We start from the raw sequence: 26206 nt of genomic DNA, 5'->3' as shown, positions 1-26206 counted from the left end.
ATTCCCAAGACCTGTCCTTTTCAGTGCTCCTCACTGGATTTCAGGCCCCCGTGCTAAGCCTAATTTGTGCATTGACATCATATGTTTACAGCGGCATAACAATGACCATGTTGGATTCTGTGCCGAATATATTCTTGTGCTGTTTCTTCCTGTGTAAAGGAGCACTCCACACTATAGGTTTCATCAGACATTTAAACCAGTACTCCCTATGCAGGGTAAAAGTTCATCTTAAATCCAGTAAGGAAACTTTATATGGGAGAACTTCTCTGAGACCTTTGTACCATCTAGTATTAGCAGAATTCCTGAAAATTACATTCAGCTAGGATGCTGTGAGGATTAAATGGCATCAGTTTGACATGGAGTAAGTGTTCATTAAATGTAATCAATGAAGAAAATGATTTTGATTCTATTTTGTTCAAATTTGGCATATATCATGTTTTGCTATTCATAAGGCTGCCTTACTACAGTTTTATTTTAAATGTAAGGAAAGCTCTCATTTTATAGTTTTTTGGGTTGCTACTGTTGTACTTGTTTTATTTTCCATAATTAGCTGAAAACGAATTTGTCATGGACTTTGTCTCATTTATCCATATCGTACCTAGGAAACTGCTTAACATATAATAAATGCTCACTAAATGTTGTTTTGGTTGAATTAGTAAATGGTCCAGGGTATATTTATGTTGAAACCACAGATTTAAGAAATATAGTTGGCCAGTAAAGCATCATCTGTATTCATTTGGACTTATAAATAAAACTCATAAAGGGGCACCTGGGTGGCTCAGTTGGTTGAGAATCTGATTTTTGATTTTGGCTCAGGTCATGATCCCAGGATCATGGGATTGAGCCCCGAGAAGGGATTCTCTCCTTCTTTCCCTCTGCTCCCTCCCCTGCTTTCACTCTCTCTCTAAAATAAAAAAAAAAATTAAGATCAATCAATCAATCAATCTCAGAAAGTATCATTTCAAGGTGGCTGGCTAGTGGTTCTGGGGCTCTGCTATACCCACTTTGCCTGGGTCAGTGTTACCAAGTTATCATTGGATAGCTTGTTGTCACTATACATTCAGGAGTAGATTACCTTCAGCTCTCTCCTACAGGGCTCAGGAGTCCATTCTCAGTAATGCAGAAAATAGCCTGAGAAAAATATATTTAGGGGAAAGCAAAATTATGCTTTCTTGCCTATGAAAGATACTTGCTAGTAGAAAATCTTAGCCTTTGTATATTACCTCATTAAATCTGTATTACTTTGAAATTATATCATTTCCTTCTTCTTGGGAGAAATGATCTTTATTCCCATGCCTAGCTATTCTTGAATATAATAATTATAAAATGTATAAAAATACTTTCCTGTCTGTCCCCTTCTTATGGCTATCTTCTCCAGAGAGGAGAAAGAGAAGAAATAAAGTAGAGCTCTTTTTAAAATTGTAAATTCCTCTGGAGGCACAGTTTCTGGAGAGACACAGAGGGAGAGAAAGTAAGAGAGAATGAGACAGAGAGAGAGAGAGAGAGAGAGATCAAAATTTTCCAAAAGCCATTACACCTTGCCCTAGTTCTAGCCTGTCTTTTTCTTGATCCAGTCTTTGTCAGGACTAAATTTACTAAAAGAGCCTTTATTCCAGGTTTTTCTGTGGATCCTAAAATGATTTCTCAAGTTGTTCTGTAGTATGGAGTTTTAAGTTACATAAGTTTTTCACCTCTGCCAAGGTTTTCTACTATAAGTCATGTAAGAACAATTTATTCCCAGCTATCAGTTTTAACAAAGCATGACCTGGAACGCTAACAATGGAAAATGGAGCTATTCTCTGCCACAGCTTTTATTTCAGTAAGATATTGAATGTTTAAAATGCTTTGGCTTGGGAGTCCTGGATATTATTGCTAGCTTTTGAATCCTGCCGACATCATACTTTGGTCCTGTGTTCCACTCCAGAGCTAGGTTCATTCTCCAGGCTGGCTTTACACTCAGATCCCATTCAGTTCCAGACCTGCTGGACTTTCTCTGCTCCTGGCTCATGTCCCAAACAAAAATCTGTCTGGGGGTAGATCAGAGATTCAGATGGCTGAGGGCCGTTTGTAAGCATTTGTACTGTATTTGAGATTTTAGTGAGTTGTCACGATACCAAGCAAAACAGTGAAGCCCAGTTTTTAAAAATAGTTCTCACTTTATGCACTACAATGCATGAACATAATATATGAGGCCAAACGATATTTATGGATTATTATTACATCAACCAGGGTCAGCTCCTGAATCTCGTTTCCCAACACCAACAACTTTTATCTCATTTTTATTAAATTAATATTCATTATAAATAATCGCTGACACAGATGTATTCCTATCGTAGTTCTTTTTACTTGTTGTCTGTGCCACACAGAATGTTTAGTCTCAAATTAATGTCCAATTATATTAGTAATTTTACAAAAAAATAGCTCAGTGAGAATTTCAATCAACATATTTCTCTATAAAATACTTTTGTGTTCACTAATTGTTTCAAGGTTTTTTTGAGCAAGAAATGTGTTGGACACTTCTTATGTGTACCTTAGAGCAATATGCTAAACCTAAGTACTCAATTAGCACTTTAGTTGATATAACAGAAGTTGAATGTTTTTCTTTTCCATTTGTAATATTTTTAAACTCACAACTGTATCACATTAAAAGATAAGCTCCCAAGTGTATACCATTTAAAGATACTTCTCTCTGCTTCTTTAATGTATACATATACTTACCAAAGGAGCAAATAATGTGTGCTTTATTTGCTTATAAAGTTCATTTAAGGAGATCTACACTTACGGCATAAAACAGTAGTTCTCAAATGTTTTGATATCAGGACCCCTTTACAGTCTTTTTTTGTTTTCAAGTTTATTTATTTATTTTGAGAGAGACAGAGCAGGTGGGGGAGGGGCAGAGAGAGAGAGAGAGAGAGAGAGAGAGAGAGAGAAGAGAATCCCAAGCAGGCTCCATGCTGCCAGGGCAGTACTGGATGCAGGGCTCCAACCCACGAAACTGTGAGATCACAACCTGAGCTGAAACCAAGAGCCAGACACTTAACCAACTGAGCCACTTAGGTGCCCCCAGGATCCCTTTACACTCTTAACAATTATTGAGGACCCTGCAGATTTACTTCAGAAAAGTCAGGAAAACATGAATGAGCACAAACACACCATGCTGCCAGCTGATACAGTGATGATGTCATCATACATCACTTAGCCTCTGAAAGAAAACTCCCTTGTACACTTGAGTTAATTAGAGTGAAAAGTCAAATATCAGGTGATTTTTGTTTTATTTTTTTTTTCAACGTTTTTTTTTTTTTTATTTTTTTTAATTTATTTTTGGGACAGAGAGAGACAGAGCATGAACGGGGGAGGGGCAGAGAGAGAGGGAGACACAGAATCGGAAACAGGCTCCAGGCTCCGAGCCATCAGCCCAGAGCCCGACGCGGGGCTCGAACTCACGGACCGCGAGATCGTGACCTGGCTGAAGTCGGACGCTTAACCGACTGCGCCACCCAGGCGCCCCGATTTTTGTTTTAAAAATAGTTGTTGCAGAACTAAAAGGGTCTCAGTACCTTCAGGGCACCCAGACGACACTTTAGGAACTGCCGCATGAAACATGAAGTGGTAATAAAGACAAATATTTGTAGAGTAGCTTGAAGTTTGCAATATGGTGTCACATATGTTTTCTATTTGACTTCCCCAATAATGCTGTGAGTTTATGATTATGTCATTTTACAGGTAAGAAAAAACTACGTTCAGGGAAATTAAGTGATTGGCCCAAGGGAACTCCACTAGCAAAATTAAACTCAGACCTTCCGATGGCAGAGCCTATGATTTTCTATCGCAACATATGCCTCCCAAACCTGCCCAACCTAAAAGTTCTCTATGAAACCAGGTTCGTCGAGTTAAATCTAGTTTCATCTCAACCTCCAGAGCACGAGATTGGTTTCAATGAGAACTGAGATCTCCATTTAACTTTTGAGTGGTCCTGTGAAGTCCAATCTGGTCCTGAAGGGTGAGTGTAGTTCCAGGGTAACCTGCAGAATTTGGGGTGGCTCTTAGTTGGATCCTTGGTAGTTCTGGGATTACAGCTATCACGACCCTATAATTCTGTCTCGGAATGTAGCTGTATTCTTTAGAGAAGTATGGTGGGTACAGATGGTTTGCAGCTGGGGTGAGCCACTCAGGTTGCTCGATACCTGGACAGACTTGCCAAGCCTCTCCTAGGCTGAGCTGTAGCCTCCAGCACTGGACTAAAATGGCCAACAGCCAGGTGCAAAAATATCAAATACCATTTGCCTGGGAGCTGGCCCTAGTGTATTTATCTCTTTGGAGGACTGTACTTTCTGTACTATCTTTAAGCTTTAACCTTTGGGCAAATCAAAATGACAGCACTATATACCCTGTAAATCAAAAAGGACAGGGTCAAAGGCCATTCTTTATCTCTGTTGCTGCTCAGGACTTTGATTCTTCAAGTATTAAACATGAAGAAAATGTGGAGCACAGGTGTAAAGGGACACAAGTGTGTGCTGTGTTAAGAAACTATAAATAACAATGTTAAATTTTCTCTGAAATGAATGGAAACGGAGAATGAATTTGTAGAGATCCATAAAAAACTCTTTGGCTATTTTCTTTGTTCTGCAGTAAACCGATCTAGTTAGATGCCATAGAATGACTGCTTTATGAAAATAAAAAGTGGTAATATTTTTGAAACTGTATCTTTCATTGTTTTACTTATTTGCTAAAAACAAAGCAAAACAAACAAAATAATAACCATCGCAATGGGAGCTGTCTTCTGTTGACTGTGAAGAGAAAGTCTTTATTTCTTCACTTGGCATTTAGGTAATGTTTCATTGTGTGCCCAAATCAAAACTACCATTTCCATGTGGTCACCTCTTCTCCAAACCATTGCTCCCACCATCTTAAGCCAAGTTGGCCTATGTATTACCTACCCCTCCCCGAGATTCCCACCTCTGCACTTTTGCTCAGATGGTCCTCTCAGCTTAGAGTGCTCTTCCCTCATTTCCTTCCTTTGCTGTTTTACCCATTCTTTGAACCCTTCTTTACCAGTTCAGTGCATGGTAGTCTCTTCTTTAGCTTTCTAAAGTGGGGGTTGGCAAAGCTTTTCAATAAAGATAGTAAATATTTCAGACTTTGGTGGGCCATAAGGTCTCCATTGCAACCGCTAAATTCTGCCTTTGCAACACAGAAACAGTCCTGGATGATACTGAAGCAAACGAGTGTGGCTGTGTCTTAATAAAGTTCCTACAGATAATTTGTAATTATTTATGAGGGAGCTGCAGATTGCCAGCTCTTATTCTCCAGCATCTATCTGATTAGCAGTCACTTATCATGTACTCTCTTCTTTTCTTACTGTTTCGCGTGTTTATCCAGTACATTCCCAACTAGACTATAAGCTCCACGGAGATAACCTTATCATTCTTTGTATTTGTGTATCTGTCCTGGTACTTTAAACAGTATTTATTCAGACACTCATATATTTGTAATTGACTTAAATGTTTTTTAAGGATGGGAAAACACTGACCCCTCTTGATTTCCGTTCCGTTGCTGTTTTGTTTATGTCCTAATTGGTGCTGTGTTCATGTGTTGGTTCTTTCTTGAGCAAAGGCATCAGCCAATGCTGAGATGTAGTGGATTACCTCTCCGTGTTAAGATATATTAAAGATCAGGATAAATGCTTTAATGTGTATCCTAAGAAAAGATTTTATGAGTTATTTGTTGACAGAATGGTTATGATGAGACCTTTTGCTTAGCCTGCCAACATAGCACTCATTTCTTACAAGAACAAAGTACTGTAGTTTGGCCTCCTGATAGAAAGCCTGCTGAGTTTTACCATTTAATAAAATAGAGTACACAGTGTAATTTGTACAATGTCAAACTTCAGAGAACAATTTATAACAATAATGTTTCTATTTACAGCATGCCATTAAGGAAGGGACAATAAAATGTCAAGTTTGACAATATCCACTGATTGATATTAAGGTCAGAAGGGGAAACATTTCTGTTCTCAGCATTGCAGAGTCAGCTGGCACAATAGAGGGCAGAATACAATCAACTTTGCATTCTTTCCAAAATTCAAAGCTTTGGAAAGGACAGCAGTCTAGATGTTATATTTACTCAAGAGAAGCTGAAGTGTAAAGACAGAAACAACTGAAAATTCCATGTTTCTAGTTCTCTCTCTCTCTCTCTCTCTCTCTGTTAGCCTGGAAAAAATTCTGATAAATATTAGTCCAGTCATCAGATTGTATTCATACTGTGTTGTAACTACCTATTTGGATTACCTATTTGGATGTGTTAGCAGTACCCTGCAAATACTACACCCACATTTTCTAGTGACATAGATAGGGTCTGAGAAGATTAATTCCAAGCCATGACATTTGTAGAACTGACAAGGGAAAAAAGTATAGCAGTCCCAGGTGATGGGGGGAGATACTCAGCTCAGATTCCTCATCTTGGAACATGAATTAGTATGATTCACAGGTATGCTGATCACAGTGAAGAATCTGATATGTGTCAGCTACTTCTCTTTATAATAACATAACGCAGAGCTAAGTATAGAAATAAGGCATTCTCGTACTAGTGCGTGGGATTAAGTGCTCTGTTTTGTGTAGGCATTATTACATTCTAGATTCTTCACGTGTTGATAAAGTCAGGATTTCTAAAAGTATATTTCTCATTGTCACCTTCTGTCAAGATGTTGCTGTCTCAGAGCATACCGGTGAGCAGCTGAGCTCAGCACCATGGACCTGAAACCTAGAACTAGGGGTTTTCCCGGGTGATGGATGATGAGAGCAACTTGCCCAGGAGGTGGAGGGTGATGTGCTCAAATGCCAGCTTGTGTCAATACCATTACTTTATCATTATCTGGGGAACGCCGAGGGGCATTGAAATAGCATCACCTCTTGCCCCCCACACAGGAGTGTGACACTGCCGATGAAATAGGAGTGGGGTTTGAGGCAGGAAAGTCCCCTTGAAACAGTGACATTTAGGTGGCAATCTGAAGGACAGTGAGAGATTAGACTGAGATGGGGGTGAGAAGGGAGGGTAAGGGTTTCAGGGAGAGGGAGACAGGTGAAAGTTCAAGATGGGTGTAACTAAATTCTGGATCTACAAGAATGAGGGAGCTGCAGATTTCCAGCTCTTATTCTCGAGCATCTATCTGATTAGCAGTCACTTAGGTGAGGCTTGCAGGTAGATTAGGCTAAATTGAATTTTTTCTTTTTCTGAAGAAATAATGACACAACAGAATTTCTCTCAGATTTTTCAAGTTAAATTATATATCCCCAGCTCCCTATAGTATAAAACCAAGGACTTTTTTCTTTTTTCACTTTGCTATTTCTAATTACTATCACTTTCTTCAATCCCATTTTTAATATTAATACCATAATTGTATAGTGCTTTTAAATCTATAAAATGTTTTTATGTATTTTGACATATATTATGTCATTCAATTCTCACAATTAATACGAATAAGAATCACAGAATCCAGGATACTTCTCAAAGAGGATGGAGGGTGTCAGCATAAATCTCAGTTTTGTTTTAGGCCAATTCTAATGTTCACAGTGAAAATCCAACAGATGTTAAGAAATAATTTTTGATTTCCAACCCAACCAGGGGAGGTTCCTGTTTCTTGTTTCTGGGAAGTTATAAATCAGCCATGTCACTGAGAATCACCTTTTATCATTGAGTGTGATCTTTTTAAGAAACGCCATTTCTCTGATGATTATACCTGTTGGTTATTTGTATATCTTTTTTGGAGAAAGGTATGTTAAGGGCCCTTGCCATTTTCCCCAAGTTTTATTCAGATGTAATAGATATGTAACATTGTGTAATTTTAAGGCATACAGTGTATTGATTTGATACACTTAACATATTGAAAAATGATTACCACTATAGCATTATAATTTTTTTTTTGCTATTGAAGTGTAAGAGTTCCTTGTATATTTTGAATCCTAACCCCTTATGAACTATGTGGTTTGTGAATATTTTTTCCCATTCTGTCAGTTTCCCTCTCAGTTTATTGACTAGTTACTTTGTTGTGCAGCAACGTTTTTAGTTTGGTGTAGTTTCTGTTGTCCATTTTTACTTGTGCTTTTAAATGTCATATTCAAGAAATCATTGCCAAAACCAATGTTATGAAGATTTCCCCCTATGTTTTCTCATAGGAATTTTACAGTTTTAGGTCTTGTGTTTAAAGTTAATCCATTTTGAGTTGATGTTTGTGTATAGTGCAAATAAGGGTCCAGTTTCATTTCATTCTCTCTTTCTTCCTTTCTTTTTTTTTCTTTATGTCTTTCCCTTCTTTCCTTTATTTCCTGTATGTGGATATTCAATTTTCCTAACACCATTTGTTGAAGAGACTGCTACCTTTTGCCTCTTGTGTATTCTTGGTACCCTTGTTGAAGATCAGTTGACTGTATATGTGGATTTATTTCTGGGTTCTCTGTTCTGTTCCATTTGTCTGTGTATCTGCTTTATGCCAGTACCATACTATAAAGTCACAGTGAGATATCACCTCACACCAGTTAGGATGGACATTATCAAAAAACAAAAAATCATTAAGTGTTCATCAGGATGAGAAAAAAAAATTGGAATCCTTGTGCACTGTTGATGGGAATGTAAAATGGTGCAGCCACTGTAGAAATCAATACAGAGGTTTCTCAAAAAACTAAAAATGGAATTACCATATGATCCAGCAATCCCACTTCTGGATATGTATCTGAAAAAATTGGATTCAGGATTTCAGAGAGATTATTTGTACTCTCACATTTGTCGCAGTATTATCCACAATACCCAAGATGTTGAAGTAAAAGAAATGGCCATTGATGGATGAATTGGATAAAGAAAATGTGGTATATGCATACAGTGGCATATTATTCAGCTTTAATAAAAAAGAAACCCTTGCCATATGCACAAATTGGATGGACCTTGAGCGTATTATGCTAAGTGAAATAAGCTAGCTACAGAGGGATAAATATTGTATGATTCCAATGATATGAGGTAAATAATCAAACCCAAAGAAGCAGAAAATAGAATACTGATTGATTGCCAGAGGCTGGGGTAGGGGAAAATGGGAGCTGGTTTTCAGTAGGTACAAAGTTTCAGTTGTGCAAGAAGAAAAAGAGATCTGCCGTACAACGTGCTTCCAGTTAACGATAATGTACCATACACCGAAAAATACATTAAGTGGGGAGAGCTTATGTTATGTTTTTTTTTTTTAACCTCAATAACAGCAAAGGAGAAATGTCACTCATTACTTTATGAGACACAACCATCTGAGGGACAAAAAGGTGGAACACATGTGAGAAAATTGATTCTTCTTGAAAGAAGGCAGGCATATAGCCTGGATGACCACTTAAGATTCCCCTAGCTATGGGCTTCTGTGATATAATAATAGCACTGCCTGAAAAAATATTAACTGGTTTGCATATCACTGTGCATGATTTAGAAATGCTGTTGGTAGTACAGGGACGATTCAGTAATGTTAATTTATGAACAGAGTATATTAAAATACTAACAGTGGTATTTAAAAAGCTTGTGGATAAAAAGTCAAGGAGAATGAAAAGCAAAGCATAAAAGGATCTGCTTTAGCTGTGTCACTTATGATATATTATGGTCCTTGTTTGATACATGACTATAATAAAGCATTGCCATTCAATTAGAGTAAGTTAACTTTAAAATTAATATTGTGCCTATGCTTGATTCCATTTAAAGGGCTGGAGAAAGGGAAGAGGATTTTGAACCATTCACTGTGCATTAGCTTCAGTGACAGAATATAAATCATAGTAAGTCATAAGCCTCTGTCCAGTTCTGATCTCTGTGTGATGCATGTCAATGTCAGACTTTAAAAATGTATGCTTCAGTTAGAATGGCATGCATTTTGTAATTGGACAGAAGTAAGTAGAGTGGATTGAAGGTTATAATCTGGACCTTTGGAAATGTTTTGACAGTTTACCCAGGAGCCTGCATTTATTAATAGTAATGGTTCCTAAATTTTTATTTTGGCTGGCTTGCTGAATATATAGAAAGCCCTAGAAGGAGTGATGAAGGAAATGCATTAGTGAAAAGTATTAAAAAATTACCTTTGACATTTCTAGCACAGGAGCAAGTCCAGATGGTTGATAAAAGAGCATAAGTCAATCGATAGGAACATCCATTTTAATTTTTTCTTTCGTGTTTGATACTTAAGTTCTCCCATTCCTGTTATGAAGACACATCAAGAGTTCCATTACTACTAAGAAAATATAATTCGTGGGTGTCCATGTCTATCTTTCTCAAAATTCACTCATTATCAATTAACAAACAGAGCAAATTAGGGAAATAACATGCACCTGTGTGTAAGTGCATATGTCTAGGGGGTACTCAACTAAAGAGAAAAGGGAGAAAAGGAGTTAAAAGTTTAGAAGTTCCTACTGTGTGCTAGGGACTCTGTTAGACTTTTTGCCTAATCGATAAGAAACTGGTAAGTATTGTTTGTTTGAAAGTATGTGATGTTGTTTTATGTCTAGATACCACCGCATTTTTTACATCAGTCTTGTGATCTTACAAGCTCGTTAATTAATTAGTTACAATATTGCCATGCTGACCAACTTTTTTGTGGAGGCTGGGGTCAAGGCAAAAAATACATTGTTCTGGCATTAAGGGATTCACTCTGTTACTACAGCTTGTTCTTTCTACCTCTTCAATGTGATTGGTAGTATAAAGAAAAGAGCATTTGTGTGTGTTATATACAGATGTGTCCCATATACAACATATTTTGCAGAAGCATTTTAATGAGAATATGATCCTGAAGCATTAACAGTTTTATTTGCTTTATTTGGTTTAACATTCTTACCTTTTTTGGCTTTGTATGTGTGAAATCTTCAAAACATACGATTCCTTTGCAATAACATTGAGAAAATGAGCAAATTAATTTGATGTCGAGGATTGGGAAGTTATCTGACATGAAGTTCATGTTGAAGATGGTTTTCAGTGAGGGGGTAGGTGGTTTGTGGGTAGAAATGTGTTGAGACTATGTGGAGGTAAGTTGGAAAGTGAAAGGAAAAATCTAAATTGCTTCATACAAGTAGAATGGAATGGAGGTTGGACAGTGAGTATATCCCTACAGGAGTGGAAAGGAGAAATGAAAGTGGGCCTTTAGATTCAAAAGAAAGTTGAGCAGAAAAAAACCTTGGACATGAAGAAAGAGAGAAGAAAAGGCCCGATTCACAGCTGTGACTTACTTTCAGCTTAGGTATTAATTTCCATGACTCAAAGATTGCTTCTAGATCCTCACCACGGCTAAATTGGAATTATACCAACTAGAAATAAAATAATCTGGAATAGGTCAAAAGGATTGTTGCTCGTGGTTGAGGACAGTTCAAATGTGCATCCATAATGAATTTTGAAATAAGGAACATAAGATGTCACTCCTGAGATTTCATGCTATTATATTAGAACAGAGATGGGTAAAGTCAGTTTTGGTATAAAATGGCCCCTGGGCCAGCAGGTTCTATAATAACCTGATTGAATATTCATGCATTTGAAAAGAGAATATGCATTGGTCAGCCTTGAAAAACATAGAAACAGATGAGTTGAGTTCATTCAGCCAACAGATATATATTGAGTATCTACCAGGTGCCAAACATGGGATACAGTGATGAACAAGATGGATGATGTCCCAGACCTTCTCAGAGGACTTACAATCATGGAAGTGAACGTTGGCATGTTGTGGCTGAGCACTGCCCAGGAGAAAGAGTATCAGTGATACCACTTTTCATTGCTGAGATCAACTCTCCTTTGAAGATAGAGGCAGCAGGCATTTTTGTCTGCTATCATGAGAGAATTAAAATCATCTAGCTAATGCATCTTTTTCTGAGTCTGTGCTAACCATATAAGTTTCTGATCATAATTTGGATTCCCGGATGTGTGTGCCTGTTGGGGAAGAATACTCTAGTCAACAAATATGAGGACTTTGGTCCTTGTGTTGTTTATATTTCTCTTTTTAAATATGGCCATTAGCATCCTGTGTTTTACATCAATCTACTGTGAGTCCACCCCGAAGGGATGGATTCCTTCTCAGAATGCTGTCAAAACCAGATTTTTGAGTCTTGAAGGCTGGAGGCCAGATCCTATACAGTCATCACTCTCTGAGTTTCATGAGAAGCAGCCAGCTCAGTTTGTTGATGAAAGAGTGTCTCTGGTTAGCTCTTGTTCTGTCTTCAGATTTTTGGAAGGAATGGATCTTATTCAATTCCTTCAAAGAATATTGAACATGCATCTGAGAGATATTACTTTTAAAGCAGTGGTGGAATAGACAAGCCTTCTTTTCTTGTTTCTTCATGGTCATTCCCTGTGGCATGCCTTGATTTCAAACTATCCCAGACACCTTCTGCCTCAGGCATGGCTGGCAGAGGGCCAGCCCATCATCTTAAGGGATACCTTGCTACTGTGGAGGGGAGGGAACGGTCTCATGATGTGTCAATTTGCTTTTGACATCTGGTTCTAATCCATCTGTTCAGAAGTCTGCTGTTACTATTTAGTTACTGGCAAGGCCTTTCTCGGGCCTTAAAACAACAGCAAAAAGTCAACCTAAAGGGACTTCCACTTTTCTAAGAGGAAAAGAGACCTTAAGTAGAGCGGCAGCTAATTATTCTCTAACAAAATCAGTCTTCTCTCGGGATCAGTGTGTTTCTTTTATTTTTTAAAAACCTTTAAGCACAAAATACTTAAATATATTTCTGGCTTATGATCAATAATCTGTTTTTACCATTGTCCTATGCAGATCCCAGTAAAATTTTGCTTGTCATGCCCCAAATGGAATTATAGTTCCCAGTGGACTTGGTTGAAGAGATTAGTATTAGCACTATACTTTTTTCATCCAGAGTAGAAGTGGCAAAGTCATGGAGTGAATGTTTTTCCTTAAGGATGCTGTAAGTACTTAGATATGTGGTTGTTTCATTATTTTGCTATTAGTTAGGTTTACAAAAGCCAACCAACCAAACAAACAAAAACAGTGACAAAATAGGATGTCTAAAACTTTAAAACAGTGTTTTTGTTTAGTTTTCATTAGCAGAACAACCCTGCTTCCGGATAAAATATGGTGAACCTGATAAAATTAGAGATATGCTAGCTAAAGGCTGGATGGGAAGGTGAGTTGGGGAGAGTCCTAGCTTAGAACTTCATAAAACACATTTCTGAAATCTCGAAGTTAGAATTCCAGCATCAAACGTTATTGCTGAAGAAGAGAACAAGAAAGAAACAATGATTATTTTTCCATATGCATATGGAAGAAGACTTTATGTATATGGAAAAAGTCCATCAAGACAAACTGGATATTAGCAAAAAGGTTAACTGGGCCTAGAAGCCATAGGAAATTGGGAACTGAGCAAGCCATGTAAGCAGTGGGGACATTAAGAACGATGACTTCATACTGTATTAATGGGAACACTAGTTACAGATTGCAGAAAATCAGAATCAGCCTAAAAATGTTTTCATGGGTGTTTGTTAAAATTTGAATGATTCTTCTTAGGTGAAGGAATCAGGCATATCAGGACTCTAGAGATGGTGACAAAGTTTAATTGAATTCATTTATCCTCCACAGTGAGCCAAACACAGTGCCAGGTATTTTTATAATATGTGGTGTTCTGAAAGCAGTGCTGAAGCTTAAAACAAAAACTATGGGTTATTTCATGCCCCATAAACATGCCAGAGAGGAATCACTAGTATTCTGTTGCCTATTGATATGTGAGTCAATGATACATAGTGGCCGATATTGTTCGAATTGGGATTTATTCTTTCCCTTGGGAGTGCTGATTATTTTCTTTTCCGTGGGTTGTGCTAGTAGAGAGTTTGGAATGTATATGCACATCTATGCATGCAGAGGCCAACAAATTCCATTCAAATATTCTAATTGTGTCTTAGATACTGCACATATTAATGTTTAGAGACTTCATATCACGGGAATATTTAATGCCACATTCACTCTATTTTTAGTTATGTCTCACTCATGGCCAAATGGCAATGTGTTTTCACCCATAAAAGTGTAACACTTGATGATACTTTGATCATATTCTGCTTCGTCTCTTCTGTGGATAACCTCATCCAAAGCAAAACTCTCCTACCTCTTCGGTTTCCTTCGAGTTTATCCCATTCTTCACCACCATCATAAAACTTCTAGAGTAGTTTTTATCTCTGAACATTTACTTCTCAGTGCACTGCTATTTGTCTCCTGCTCGCACTGCTAAGTAACAGCGGCTTCGTTAGGATCATCTGCTGTGACCTACCAGGCACTGATTCTGGAACCTCTTTGCAGCCCTGTGCTCGCCCGTGTGCTCTTGAGGGTTTGGTGCTGTTTGCTGTGGGTGCCACTCTTCTATCCACTCCTAGCTTCTTCTTTCCATCTCTCTCACAGACTCCCCTTCCTCTGTTCTTTCATGGCCCTTGAATGTGGACCCAAGTCTTCCATTTCTACAGCTTCTGTGTTAGTTTGGAACTCATCACCTCTTGCCTGGTCCCTTTGAAGGAACTCCCAATATGCTCACATAGCCTTGAGCTTAAACCTCTCCCACCCACTCCAGATCGCACTACATACTCTGGCCAGAGTAGAGTAGTCACCCGTTAAAACAAACCTGATTCTCTACTTGATTGCTTAAAGCATCCATTGCCCAATGGACACAATTTAAAATTTTTTGTCATAGCGCACAAGCACCCTCTGAGTCTGGCTTTCATTTTCTGTTCCTGCCTCACATCCCTCCTGTCTCCTCCCTACACCAAGCAGGGACTGGCTGCCTCTGAACTGGTGATGTCCACCTGTCTGTTCTTTCCCTGTCGTCTAGCAATCTCCAACATGTTTAATCTCTTTCCGTCTCCCCGCCACTGCACTACAACAGGGGTAACCACAGCGTCTGTATTACGGGGAGATTGTGATGTTCGAAGCAAATAAGGCCTGTGTCACTGCTGAACTTCCTACAAGCACAAGATGATCTATACACGTTCATTGTGGCTCTTGTTATTAGATCACTCTGAGGTGGGCTCAGGGGATTTGCAGAAGACGTTCAGGAAACCAATAAAGGTAATTAAAAGTTTAGAAAATTAGGAGCATGAAAAACACGTAAAGAAATGATTTTTCAGCCAAGAGAAGAAAATGCCCGAGGGGAGATATAAGAAAGAAAAATGATTTCTAGAGGATAGACTCAGACCATCCTCCATTAATATTGAGAAGAAAACACAGCAAAGCACGTAGGATTTATATTTGCCATAAGGAACATTTCCCAGATAAGGGATTGGCTATCTAGAATAGTTTATTCACAAAACTCTCAAAATTTATCTATAGATCTAAAAAGATATATTTTCTTCTGTCTGCCCAATTTAGGTCTGGAGCGGCCCGAATGCAGAGAAGTGAATTAGGTGATTTCTTGCCGGCCTTTTTTCCTCCGTGTGCCGGTCCATCTTTCAGCGGTTCTTTATGCTTCTCTTCATCTCTCTGAATGTCTCTTTCTGGCTTTCTGTCTCTTTGTTTCTCTATCCCTGTTTCTCTCTCTGTTTGTCTTTCTCCTTGCTCTCTTCTCAAATTTCTCCCATCATCCTCCTGCCCTTTTGCCCCACCCTCCCGGCCCCAATATGAGGTGGAAACAAAAGCTTTGCAGAAACAGTCCACACAGTGCTATTCTGCTTTTCTTCCCTTAAGTTCATTGTATCTTTGGGTGGCATCACAGCTATTTTGGATTAGAGGAACATTTCTGTCTCTGTAATGAGTTGAGGACAGAAACGTTTTTGTGATCACTTCCTTTAATAATACTACTTTGTGAGATCGTGTTCCTCTTGTAATACACTTTCCTCAGCACAACCCTATTATCTTTTCCTTGTGAGGAGATTTTTTCCTATAACTTGTGGACAACACGTTTTCTCCGAAAAATGTGAAGTTGCTTCATTACCGATATTGGAAGTGCATGTGGAGGGACATTGATTGGTGGCACTCCTCTCAGGAGGAAGGGGCGCCACAGAGCGCCCTGCTCACCTTTGAGCAATGTCTTTGCAGGTTCCTTTTATAACCATCGAGTTTAGTAGATTATAGTTGTTCCTTGTAGTATCTTTCTATTTATCTGTGTATAGTTGTTCCTTGTAGTATCTTTCTATTTATCTGTGTACTCCCCACCTTTCTTTTGTTGCTGGTGGAAGTCATGTTTGTCTTTCATTAACGTTGCCTCAAATTTCTTCTCTATGATTTTTTTTTGTTCTTTACATTCCTTTTTATTTTTTATTTTTTTAAATTTTTTTTTTCAACGTTTTTAATTTATTTTTGGGACAGAGAGAGACAGAGCATGAACGGGGGAGGGGCAGAGAGAGAGGGAGACACAGAATCGGAAACAGGCTCCAGGCTCCGAGCCATCGGCCCAGAGCCTGACGCGGGGCTCGAACTCACGGACCGCGAGATCGTGACCTGGCTGAAGTCGGACGCTTAACCGACTGCGCCACCCAGGCGCCCCTTTACATTCCTTTTTAATTTTCAGCCTTTTTGGGGGCAGATTTTGTCTTCTCTTTTTCTGGGATTGGGGTCTTTATGGATGCAGCCAACTCTAGCGTCCTGTCACTTGGCATGTGGATGGATCCCAGCTCCTGCTACAGGAATCAACTCAGCAACAGGGTGACAGATGTTAGACTTTGTATGATTTGTAAGAAAGTCATATGGCTGAATCAATACAACCATTTTCCCTCCTCCTGAGCAGCCATAATATCTCATCCTTAAGTTTTTATCCGGTGTTTACTGGATTTTCCCTTTAAGCATTTTAGAAGACAACAGGTAATTTAAGTTTATTTCTTCTTTTTTTTTTTCCCACTAACTCGCACATCCTGGTTGAAGAGAACAATGTAGTGTCCATTATCGTGAGTTCATTGTGACCCACCAAACTCCAGAACTAAACCTTTACTATATAAATTCTAGTTAAGAATGTCTAGTAAGACATTGGCACTTCTCTTGGAGGGCACAAGAGAAAGAATCAAGACAAGAGAAAGGAGCCATGGTTAAGTGAGATGTGGAGTTGCCAGAGTGTAAATAAACACTCTTCACTACCATTTCAACAGATGCTACTAAATGGAAGCTGCCTTGGAAAGCTTATTTGGAGCCAAGTATAAGTAGTGTTGCTATAAAGCAGAATCATTACTTAGTATATTACCTGTGACAGCAAAATACAGTCACTTGAATCATACCTTTACATTCCCTCCCTCTCTCATTTTCTTCCTTTATTATTATTTTCTTTATTATTTTGAGCACAATCAATTCAATCACAATTATATTATTTAAATGTTTTTAATTAAGTAGCACTTAGCATTTTGGTTGTTGTTCTGTTACAAATATTTATTAAGCCCATGCCTTTCGCTGGGCATTACTTCATTACCTGACTTATTAATTCATTTAAGACCCACAAAGGCCCTGTGATTGGTACTGTCTCCATTTTAGATGTAATAAAGGAGACACAGGTTTCAAAGAGGGTTTCAAAGAGTAACTTGTCTGAGGTCAAACATGACTGTAAGTGACAGAGCCTAAGATTTCTTTCAATTGAATGCCAGTTCTCCTTCCATTATACCTTCTCTGTGCCAGTTGTTCTCCTTTGAGTGGCAATTATATATTATCATTACTTTGAATAGCAGTTATATGTCTGGCAATACACATTTGAAGCATGGAAAATTTCTCCTATAGGTTATATAATCTGGATAATTGACACCATATTAATAATTGAGAAATGAATATATACTGAGTATTTTTCATGTGGAATAAAAGATAAATTCTAATTGTAGTGTACATTGAATATTTATCATCTCGGTTTTTGAGACTGCTTAGTCTTGTTCATAGAAATGTAGACTTTCCTATGTCAAACAGAGTTTATATAGTACTTGTTATTCTTAAATGTCTCTTTCCTTTTTATGCTATTTTACTAACATTGAATTCATAATCTAAGGGCTCTTCCTTCCGATGACAATCAGGATGAATGATTACTTGGCTACCTGTCAATAAAGTTAATACTGATATAATAAAACAGCAACAATACGACAATGGACATTTATTGAGTATTTATTAGGGGTCAGGCAAGAAAAGTTCAGTAAGCTTTTCCCTATTCCTGTAGGGCGAGGATTTGAACCTGGGTTTGCATGATTCAGAGCTCAGATGGTTAACAGCTACAAAAAAATTAATAAAGTTCAAGAAATAAAAGAGATTATAAATGTTTATAATTCAAAAAATACAAGAAATTCGGAAACTCTTTGGACATCTGCCAGTCTTGTTTCCTTTGCAGACAGATGGCTATCTATGAAACATTTTCTCCTCATGTTTTGGAGAAGCAGAATGCAATTGTTGTAGGGCTTCCAGAAGTTGCCCATGTCCTACCCTGGGTCGATTTAATAACATGACAAAGAACCACTAAGTGTGTGACTTGGCTTCTAGGGGTCAAATAGTCCCTTTAGATATTTGTTTATTTGGATTTATAACTTTGGTTGTCTGTTTATTTTTCATTCTGATGCTTTGTAGTAAAATATATAAAGTCTTCTCCACAGTTTAACATAGACTAAACCTTCTTTCAGTGATATGTTGAACTATGATATGATATGATATGATATGAAATTATACTGCTTTGTGGCAAAATATAAACTAAAATTAAGTGGCTCACCTCTGCATTTAGAACTGTATTTTAACATAGTAATGGATGAGTTTTAGCATTCACCCATTACTACTACCCAAACTCAGGGGTACCGAACCCAGACCTCAAGGGAAACTTCCTCTGTACACCTCTGGGGTGGTGGCCTTGCATCTGCTTGACCAAAGAGACCATTCCCACATTCTCTTCTTTTTTGTTCTGTAGACTCTGAAAAGTAATTTATTCTCTCTGTGCTTTGTTTTCCTCATCTAGTCCATGAGGCTAATCGTACTTAGCACTAACCCCCATCACAGCAGGCTTCTGAGATTAATAAGTTTATATTCATTGAGCATCATGGATGTTGAAAAGTCACTGCCTAAGTGTTAGTAGCAGTGTAAGAGGTAGAGGTGGGGAACATGTTATTCTGTGTACTTATGCAATCAACAATTTTATTTCCTGTAAAAATGCCACTACTCCCAGATTTCCTACAGGGGATGCTATATTCTAGACATGCTAGTTTAATTTTTATAAGTAAGAATTTGAAACTAGCCATGGATAAATGTGTATCTAGTCTTCGGTTCACTGTAGAAATTTCTTTTGAAAACTTTATTTTGGGGGCGCCTGGGTAGCTCAGTCGGTCAGGTGTCCAACTTGAGCTCGGGTCTTGATCTCACGGTTTGTGGGTTTGAGCCCTGGGTCGGGCCCTTCGCTGACAGCTCAGAGCCTGGAGCCTGCTTTGGATTCTGTGTCTTAGTCTCTCTCTGCCCCTCTACCTCTTGTGTTCTGTCTTTCTCTGTCTCTCAAAAATAAATAAATATAAAAAAATAAAAACTTATTCTGAGTGAATTCTCAGAAAAGACCATAAATCACATATTTTCTTGCCTTAAAGAGCTGTATACATAAACTGTTTCAGGGTTGGCAAATGTGTAGCATATGTGTTACCCGCTGTGTTACCCACTTCTCCTTCTGCACACACAGCAGACTTTGCCGATTCATTAAAATCCTCTATTCTCTTGAGTAAATACAGAACCTCAGACTTCTCCACAACACAGTGTCCCAGACAGCTATGACCAGTCAATCAGAGGTGGGGATGAATTAAAGCCTCTGTCATTCCTGGGGTGCCTGGGTGACTCAGTTGTTTAAGCGTCCAGCTCTTGGTTTCGACTCAGGTCATGATCCCACAGTGTGTCAGTTCCAGCCCCATGTTGAGCTCCACACTGATAGCAGAGCCTGCTTGGGATTCTCTCTCTCCCTCTGCCTCTACTGCTCCCGTGCTTTTGTGTGTGTGTGTGCTTTCTTTCTCTCTCTCTCTCAAAATAAAGTTAAAAAAATTAAAGCCTCCATCATTCCTGATCAACTCTGCCTTTCTAATTTACTGGTAAAAAATCTAGAGTGAAAATATTGGGGCATCTGGGTGGCTCAGTCGGTTGAGCATCTATATGATTCTTTATTTAGACTCAGGTTATGATCCCAGAGTCTTGGGATTGAGTCTTGTGTCAGTTCCACGCTGAGTGAGGAACCTTCTTGAGATTATCTCTCCCTATGTCCCTCTCTCCTGTTCCTGCTCTCTCTAAAAATAAAAATTAAAGAAAGTCCAAATATATATATATATATATATATATATATTTATATATATATATATATATTTATATATATATATATAAATATATATATATATTTATATAAATATTTATATTTATATATATTTATTTATATATATTTATATATAAATATATATATATATAAAAATATATATATATAAAATAAATATAAAAAATATTTATAAATATTTATATTTATAAAATAATAATATAATATAAAAATATAAAATATATTTTTATATATATAATAAATAATATAATAATAATAATATAATAATAAATAAATAATAATATAAATAAATATATATATTTATATATATTTATTTATATTATTAAAAAAGAATATAAATAAATAATAATAATAAAATATAAAAATATAAAATATAAAATATATCTATAAAATATAAAAATAATAAAATAATAAAATATAAAATAAATATAAAAAAATAAATATATATAAAAATATTTATATATATTTATATATATTTATATATATTTATTTATATATATAAATATAAATATATATTTATATAAATATAAATATAAATATTTATATAAATATATATATATATATATATATATTTACTTTGGGGGGAATGAAAGCAGGGGAGGGGCAGACAGAGGGGACAGAGAATCTGAAGCTGGCTCTGTGCTGACAGGCTGACAGCAGTGAGCTTGATGGTGGGGCTCGAACTCATGAACTGTAAGATCATGACCTGAGCCGAAGTCTGATGCTCAAATGGCTGAGCCACCCAGGTGCCTGAAAACTGTATATTTTTAACTTGATTCATGTCGTTATTTTTGGTGTCATGTGAACTAAAAACGAGATCTACACGTTCCCATTCCAGTTTTATTCTGTGACACCATGCTGTCCCTATAATTTTCAAGTCTAGCTACATTCATCTTATTCTTTATATTCTTCATTTTTCTAATTGATAGTCTCCTTTATTTAGTCACTGATTAAATAATGTTTACTGAGCAACTAGTATGCTTGAGTTAGTGTCTCTGCAGTCAAGCAGCTTGGAGTTAAAGAGAAAAAGCAAGTCAGGGCACCTGGGTGGCTCAGTCAGTTAAGCATCCTACTTTGGCTCAGGTCATGGTCTCAGGGTCTGTGAGTTCAAGCCCTGAGTTGGGCTCTTTGCTGACAGCTCAGAGCCTGGAGCCTGCTTCAGATTCTGTGTCTCCCTCTCTCTCTGCCCCTTCCCTGTTCATGCTCTGTCTCTCTGTGTCTCAAAAATAAATAAACATTAAAAAAATTTTCAAAAAAAGAGAAAAATCAAGTCATATACAAAAATAGCCATGCACTCTAATATTTGCCTCTACTCAACTCACTGAATTTTCTGGCTCAGGTCAACAGCGATCTAAATGTTAAATTTAACAGATATATTTCAATTCTTAATTTTTCACTTCACTTAACCATTTCACACTATCAATCATTTCCTCTTTGTTGAGTTTCTTATTCCATTCCATTTTCTTGACTTTCTTGTTATATTTCATGATAATAGTCTCCTCAGTTTTTCTCCTCTCTCTGGAGCTGCCCTCTCTTTAAACAGTGTGATTTTTTCCTTTTTCCTCTTCCCATTCCTTTGAGGTCGGTGTTCTTGGGATTCTGACTTCAGTTCCTTTTTATTCTCTTTGTGGAATTTCACCCACTTTTATAACTACAAACTGCAAGCTTCACCTCGAAGCTAAGGTTCCTTGCACCTTCCCCTGAACCCTGGTACAGACTAGAATACTCAGCTACTTGCTGGACGTGTCTTTGGTGTTCCACAGGCACATAAATCTCAACTTTTCTGAAGCTAAATGTACTACTGCTTTAAATCAGCTCCTTTTCAGGTTCTTGCTAGTTTGGTGAGTGGAGCCACCACCCACTCAGTTGCTGAAGCAGAAATACAGGAGTTTCTCTTAACTCCATCCTTTTCCTTCCTACCCTCATCTTACGAATGACAAAATTTTGTCAGTTCTTATCTTTTAATAACTTTGACTGTATCTCCACCTCACCCTTTCAGCAGCTGGTTCCGTAGTCAGGGCCTTGTCTTTCACCTGACTCTGCACAATAGCGTCCTAACTGGTCCAGTTTCATCTCCTGTGGCCCTATCAATCAAGTCTCCATGCTGCTGTCGGCTTAGTTGTAACAAAATGCAAACTGCACATCTGACAAACAAGCCTGGGATCATTGAAAGCCCCCCTTTACGTTCAGGATTACACATAAACCCTTTCCCCCTTCAGGATCTGGTTCCTGTCTGCATTTCCAGCTTTGTCCCTCATCAGTCTGATCCCGTCCATCAATTAAACCCTTAGTTTGGGCTTCAGTTCCAGAGTCTTTTGAGCTTCTTGATTGCATCATGGTCTCTCTTGCCTCATTATTCTTGCATATATGGTTTCTTCTACATGTAATTCCCGCTACTCCTCCTGCCTTTGCTGAAAGAACTCATCCATTAAATTTCAGTTCTGATGCTCCATCCACAATGAAGCCTTCCTTGCTCCATACTATACTAAAAAAAAAAAAAGTAACATTTTCTGCATGACATTACAGTTGTCCTCTTTTATCATTAGGTGTCTATCACCATGCCTTTCACTATTCGTAGCACAAATTGGTTGAATCAGTGGAACCATGATTGGCTCTGACCCCAAAGTCTACCCATTTTATCCTGAAGCTTCTGGACATACCCTTGTTACAGTTCCTCTGCTAGAGTTTGTCAGTGCGTTGGCTAGTAGTGAATAATATTCCTTGATCCTGAAATCATCAGGGATTTTGAGACAAAACTAGGGTGTGTCTTGCTTAGTGAAGGAGAGAGAAACAAGAGAATTATGCAATGACCTCACACTTATTTTAGAGCATTATTTTAATATCATCTATGCTAGACATTATAAATTATCTGCATTTTTATCTCTGTGATCAGCCTTTACTGTTCACTTTACCATGATATATGTCAGAATGATACTATTTGACTCTTCAAGTATCTCCTGCTTCTTTAAGTCAAGAGATCTTATTAGTAAAGCTCCTTATTGTATTTTTGTGTAATAGATTTATTGGGATGTACCAATGATCAGTTCTCTAATTTGTAAAAATTTTTAAAATTTACTTTTATAAACCATGATCTATCTAGCTATCATCTCTGTAATCTTCTGCCATATTTTCTCCATGCATCTTAATCGCTTTATTTAGCAAATATGTATAGAAAATATATGAGAAGGAAATTGTAGCACTTGTTCTGAGTGATGGAATGTCAGATGATATTTTTCCTCCAATTTTTAATGCTTTTCATATTTTAATGATGAACTTTTTTTTTTTACCTTTATGGTTTAAAAACTTAAAAACAATTTTTTTAATGTTTCTTTTTGATAGAGACAGAGTGTGAGTGGGGAAGGGGCAGAGAGAGAGAGGGAGACACAGAATCTGAAACAGGCTCCAGGCTCTGAGCTGTCAGCACAGAGCCCGATGCAGGGCACAACTTGGAAATGGAGAGATCATGACCTAGACTGAAGTCGGACGCTTAACCGACTGAACCACCCAGGCACCCCTGGTTTAAAAACTCTTTAAAAGAAAAGAAAAAGCAATGCAATAAGGGGAACACACATTCAGTGAAAACAATAAGGTTTTATATTCAGGCCAGTCCCTTTCTCATTGACTAATGACCCAAATTTTTATTTAAGGGAATGCTATTAATTTATGTAATTAACAAAAGTTTATGAGGTGCCCAGGTTAACCAGAAGAGAAGGTACTATGATTTACGAAACAGAAAAACTCAACTTCTTTAGAAGGAAGGGGAAGAGAAAAAGGTGATAGTGGAGCTTTATTTCAAAAGATAAGCAAGCATTGACTGAAAGGTATCTCAGCATAGGAAACACTATTGAACAGAACCTCACAGACATCAAGAAGCAGTGGGGGCTCAGGATGGCAGGCAATTGCTATGTGTGTGAGATGGAGAAGAGGAGAAAGATTGTATGCCATATTATTTGTTGATCCATTAATTTTAGAAGAGATTGTTGAAAGGAAATGAAAAGCTTCTGTTCTTATTTAGCTCTTCAAATACTAGGCATATCTGATTTTATTGAAATTAATACACATTGTAATTTTTCTCAAGTCTCTATTTCCCAGGTATCAGTATTTCTTCATTTCTCTAAACTTGTTAATTTGTATAACATCCATTGGACAAATCTTGTTATATTTTTGTGTTGTCATAAAGTTTATTTCCATCTATGATTTTAAAACACAATTCTGGCATTTTAGTTTTCCTGTTCTCAGGCACCATTTGGAAATATGATACAGCCATTAGCAAAGAGACTTACCTAAATAATCTAAATTAATATTAAACTGCTCATCTTTACTCACAATTCATGTTCCATGGTTGAATATTTGTGGAAAACTGACTCCAGAGTGAACAAGAGCACTTTGGGGTAGGGCTGTGTTGACTTACGCTCTACTTTGAATGCAGTGTGTGCCGGGCACATCACCTTATGATTACAGCTCTTTCAAGCAGAAGGTCTCTAAATAAATTCTGGTTTTGTTAATCAACAAAGGTACAATTATGTCATAATATGCTGTATGGTTTAAAATCAATGATTCTGAAGCAGATTGTTCTTTGATATTTCCATCATTTTTTCATGCACTTGCATGGGGAATTTGAGTAGTTAAAAGGTGACCACCCTGGGCAGACTTTGATGCCTCCTGATGGCAGGATGTTTATGGTTTTTCTGAATCAGTTTGGTGAACACCCAATCTAATGAATAAATGAAGGCCTTCTGTTGGCTGTCAGGAGGCTATAACTGTTTCTTTTTCAGGAGCCCCAGCTTTGACTAATCCTCATCTGTTCAAATGTACTTAATTGTGTTATTTTGATGTGTATAATTCTCAGAGTGCTTATGATTCTTAGAGTATATTCTGCTTTTTTAAAATTTTATTTTTTATTTTTTAAAATTTACATCCAAATTGGTTAGCATATAGTGCAACAATGATTTCAGGAGTAGATTCCTTAGTGCCCCTTACCCATTTAGCCCATCCCCCCTCCCACAACCCCTCCAGTAACCCTCAGTTTGTTCTCCATATTTATGAGTCTCTTCTGTTTTGTCCCCCTCCCTATTTTTATGTTATTTTTGTTTCCCATCCCTTATGTTCATCTGGTTTGTCTTTTAAAATCCTCATATGAGTGAAATCATATGGTTTTTGTCTTTCTCTGACTAATTTCACTTTGCATAATACCCTCCATTTCCATCCACGTAGTTGCAAATGGCAAGATTTCATTCTCTTTGATTGCCGAGTAATACAGTAATACAGTTATACACACACACACACACACACACACACACACACACACACCACATCTTCTTTATTCATTCATCCATCGATGGACATTTGGGTTCTTTCCATACTTTGGCTATTGTTGATAGTGCTGCTGTAAACATGAGGATGCGTGTGTCCCTTCAAAATACCACACCTGTATCCCATGGATAAATGCCTAGTAGTGCAATTGCTGGGTTGTAGAGTAGTTCTATTTTTGGTTTTTTGAGGAACCTCCATACTGTTTTCCAGAGTGGCTGCACCAGCGTGCATTCCCACCAACAATGCAAAAGAGATCCTCTTTCTCCACATCCCCACCAACTTCTGTTTTTGCCTGAGTTGTTAATGTTTGCCATTCTGACAAGTGTGAGGTGGTATCTCATTTGTAGTTTTGATTTGTATTTCCCTGATGATAAGTGATGTTGAGCATTTTTTCATGTGTCAGTTGGCCATCTGGATGTCTTCTTTGGAGAAGTGTCTATTCATGCCTTTTGCCCATTTCTTCACTGGATTATTTGTTTTTTGGTTGTTGAGTTTGATAAGTTCTTTATAGATTTTGGATACTAACCCTTTATCTGATATGTCATTTGCAAATACCTTCTCCCATTCTGTCAGTTGCCTTTTAGTTTTGCTGATTGTTTCCTTCACTGTGCAGAAGCTTTTTATTTTGATGAGGCCCCAGTAGTTCATTTTTGCTTTTGTTTCCCTTG

At 37.5% G+C, this 26206-nt stretch overlaps 1 protein-coding gene across 6 annotated transcripts in view; it reads left to right on the top strand.

Annotated features, from left to right (window-relative positions):
* Positions 1–26206, top strand: part of TMEM117 (transmembrane protein 117) — a 521337-nt gene that overhangs the window by 195664 nt on the left and 299467 nt on the right. The window contains exon 1 of one of the 6 annotated variants that reach the window (XM_058743053.1): positions 16978–17112. The exons of the other annotated variants lie outside the window; for them this stretch is intronic. Coding sequence (XP_058599036.1) covers positions 17078–17112 — 35 coding nt within the window. The 5' untranslated portion in view covers positions 16978–17077. Of the gene's footprint in view, positions 1–16977; positions 17113–26206 lie in introns of those variants that run through there. 6 annotated transcript variants of the gene reach the window in all.

This window comes from Neofelis nebulosa, chromosome 8 (assembly GCF_028018385.1).
Source record: "Neofelis nebulosa isolate mNeoNeb1 chromosome 8, mNeoNeb1.pri, whole genome shotgun sequence".
NCBI classification, from domain to species: domain Eukaryota; kingdom Metazoa; phylum Chordata; class Mammalia; order Carnivora; family Felidae; genus Neofelis; species Neofelis nebulosa.
This window is presented reverse-complemented; position numbering and strand designations above follow the sequence as displayed.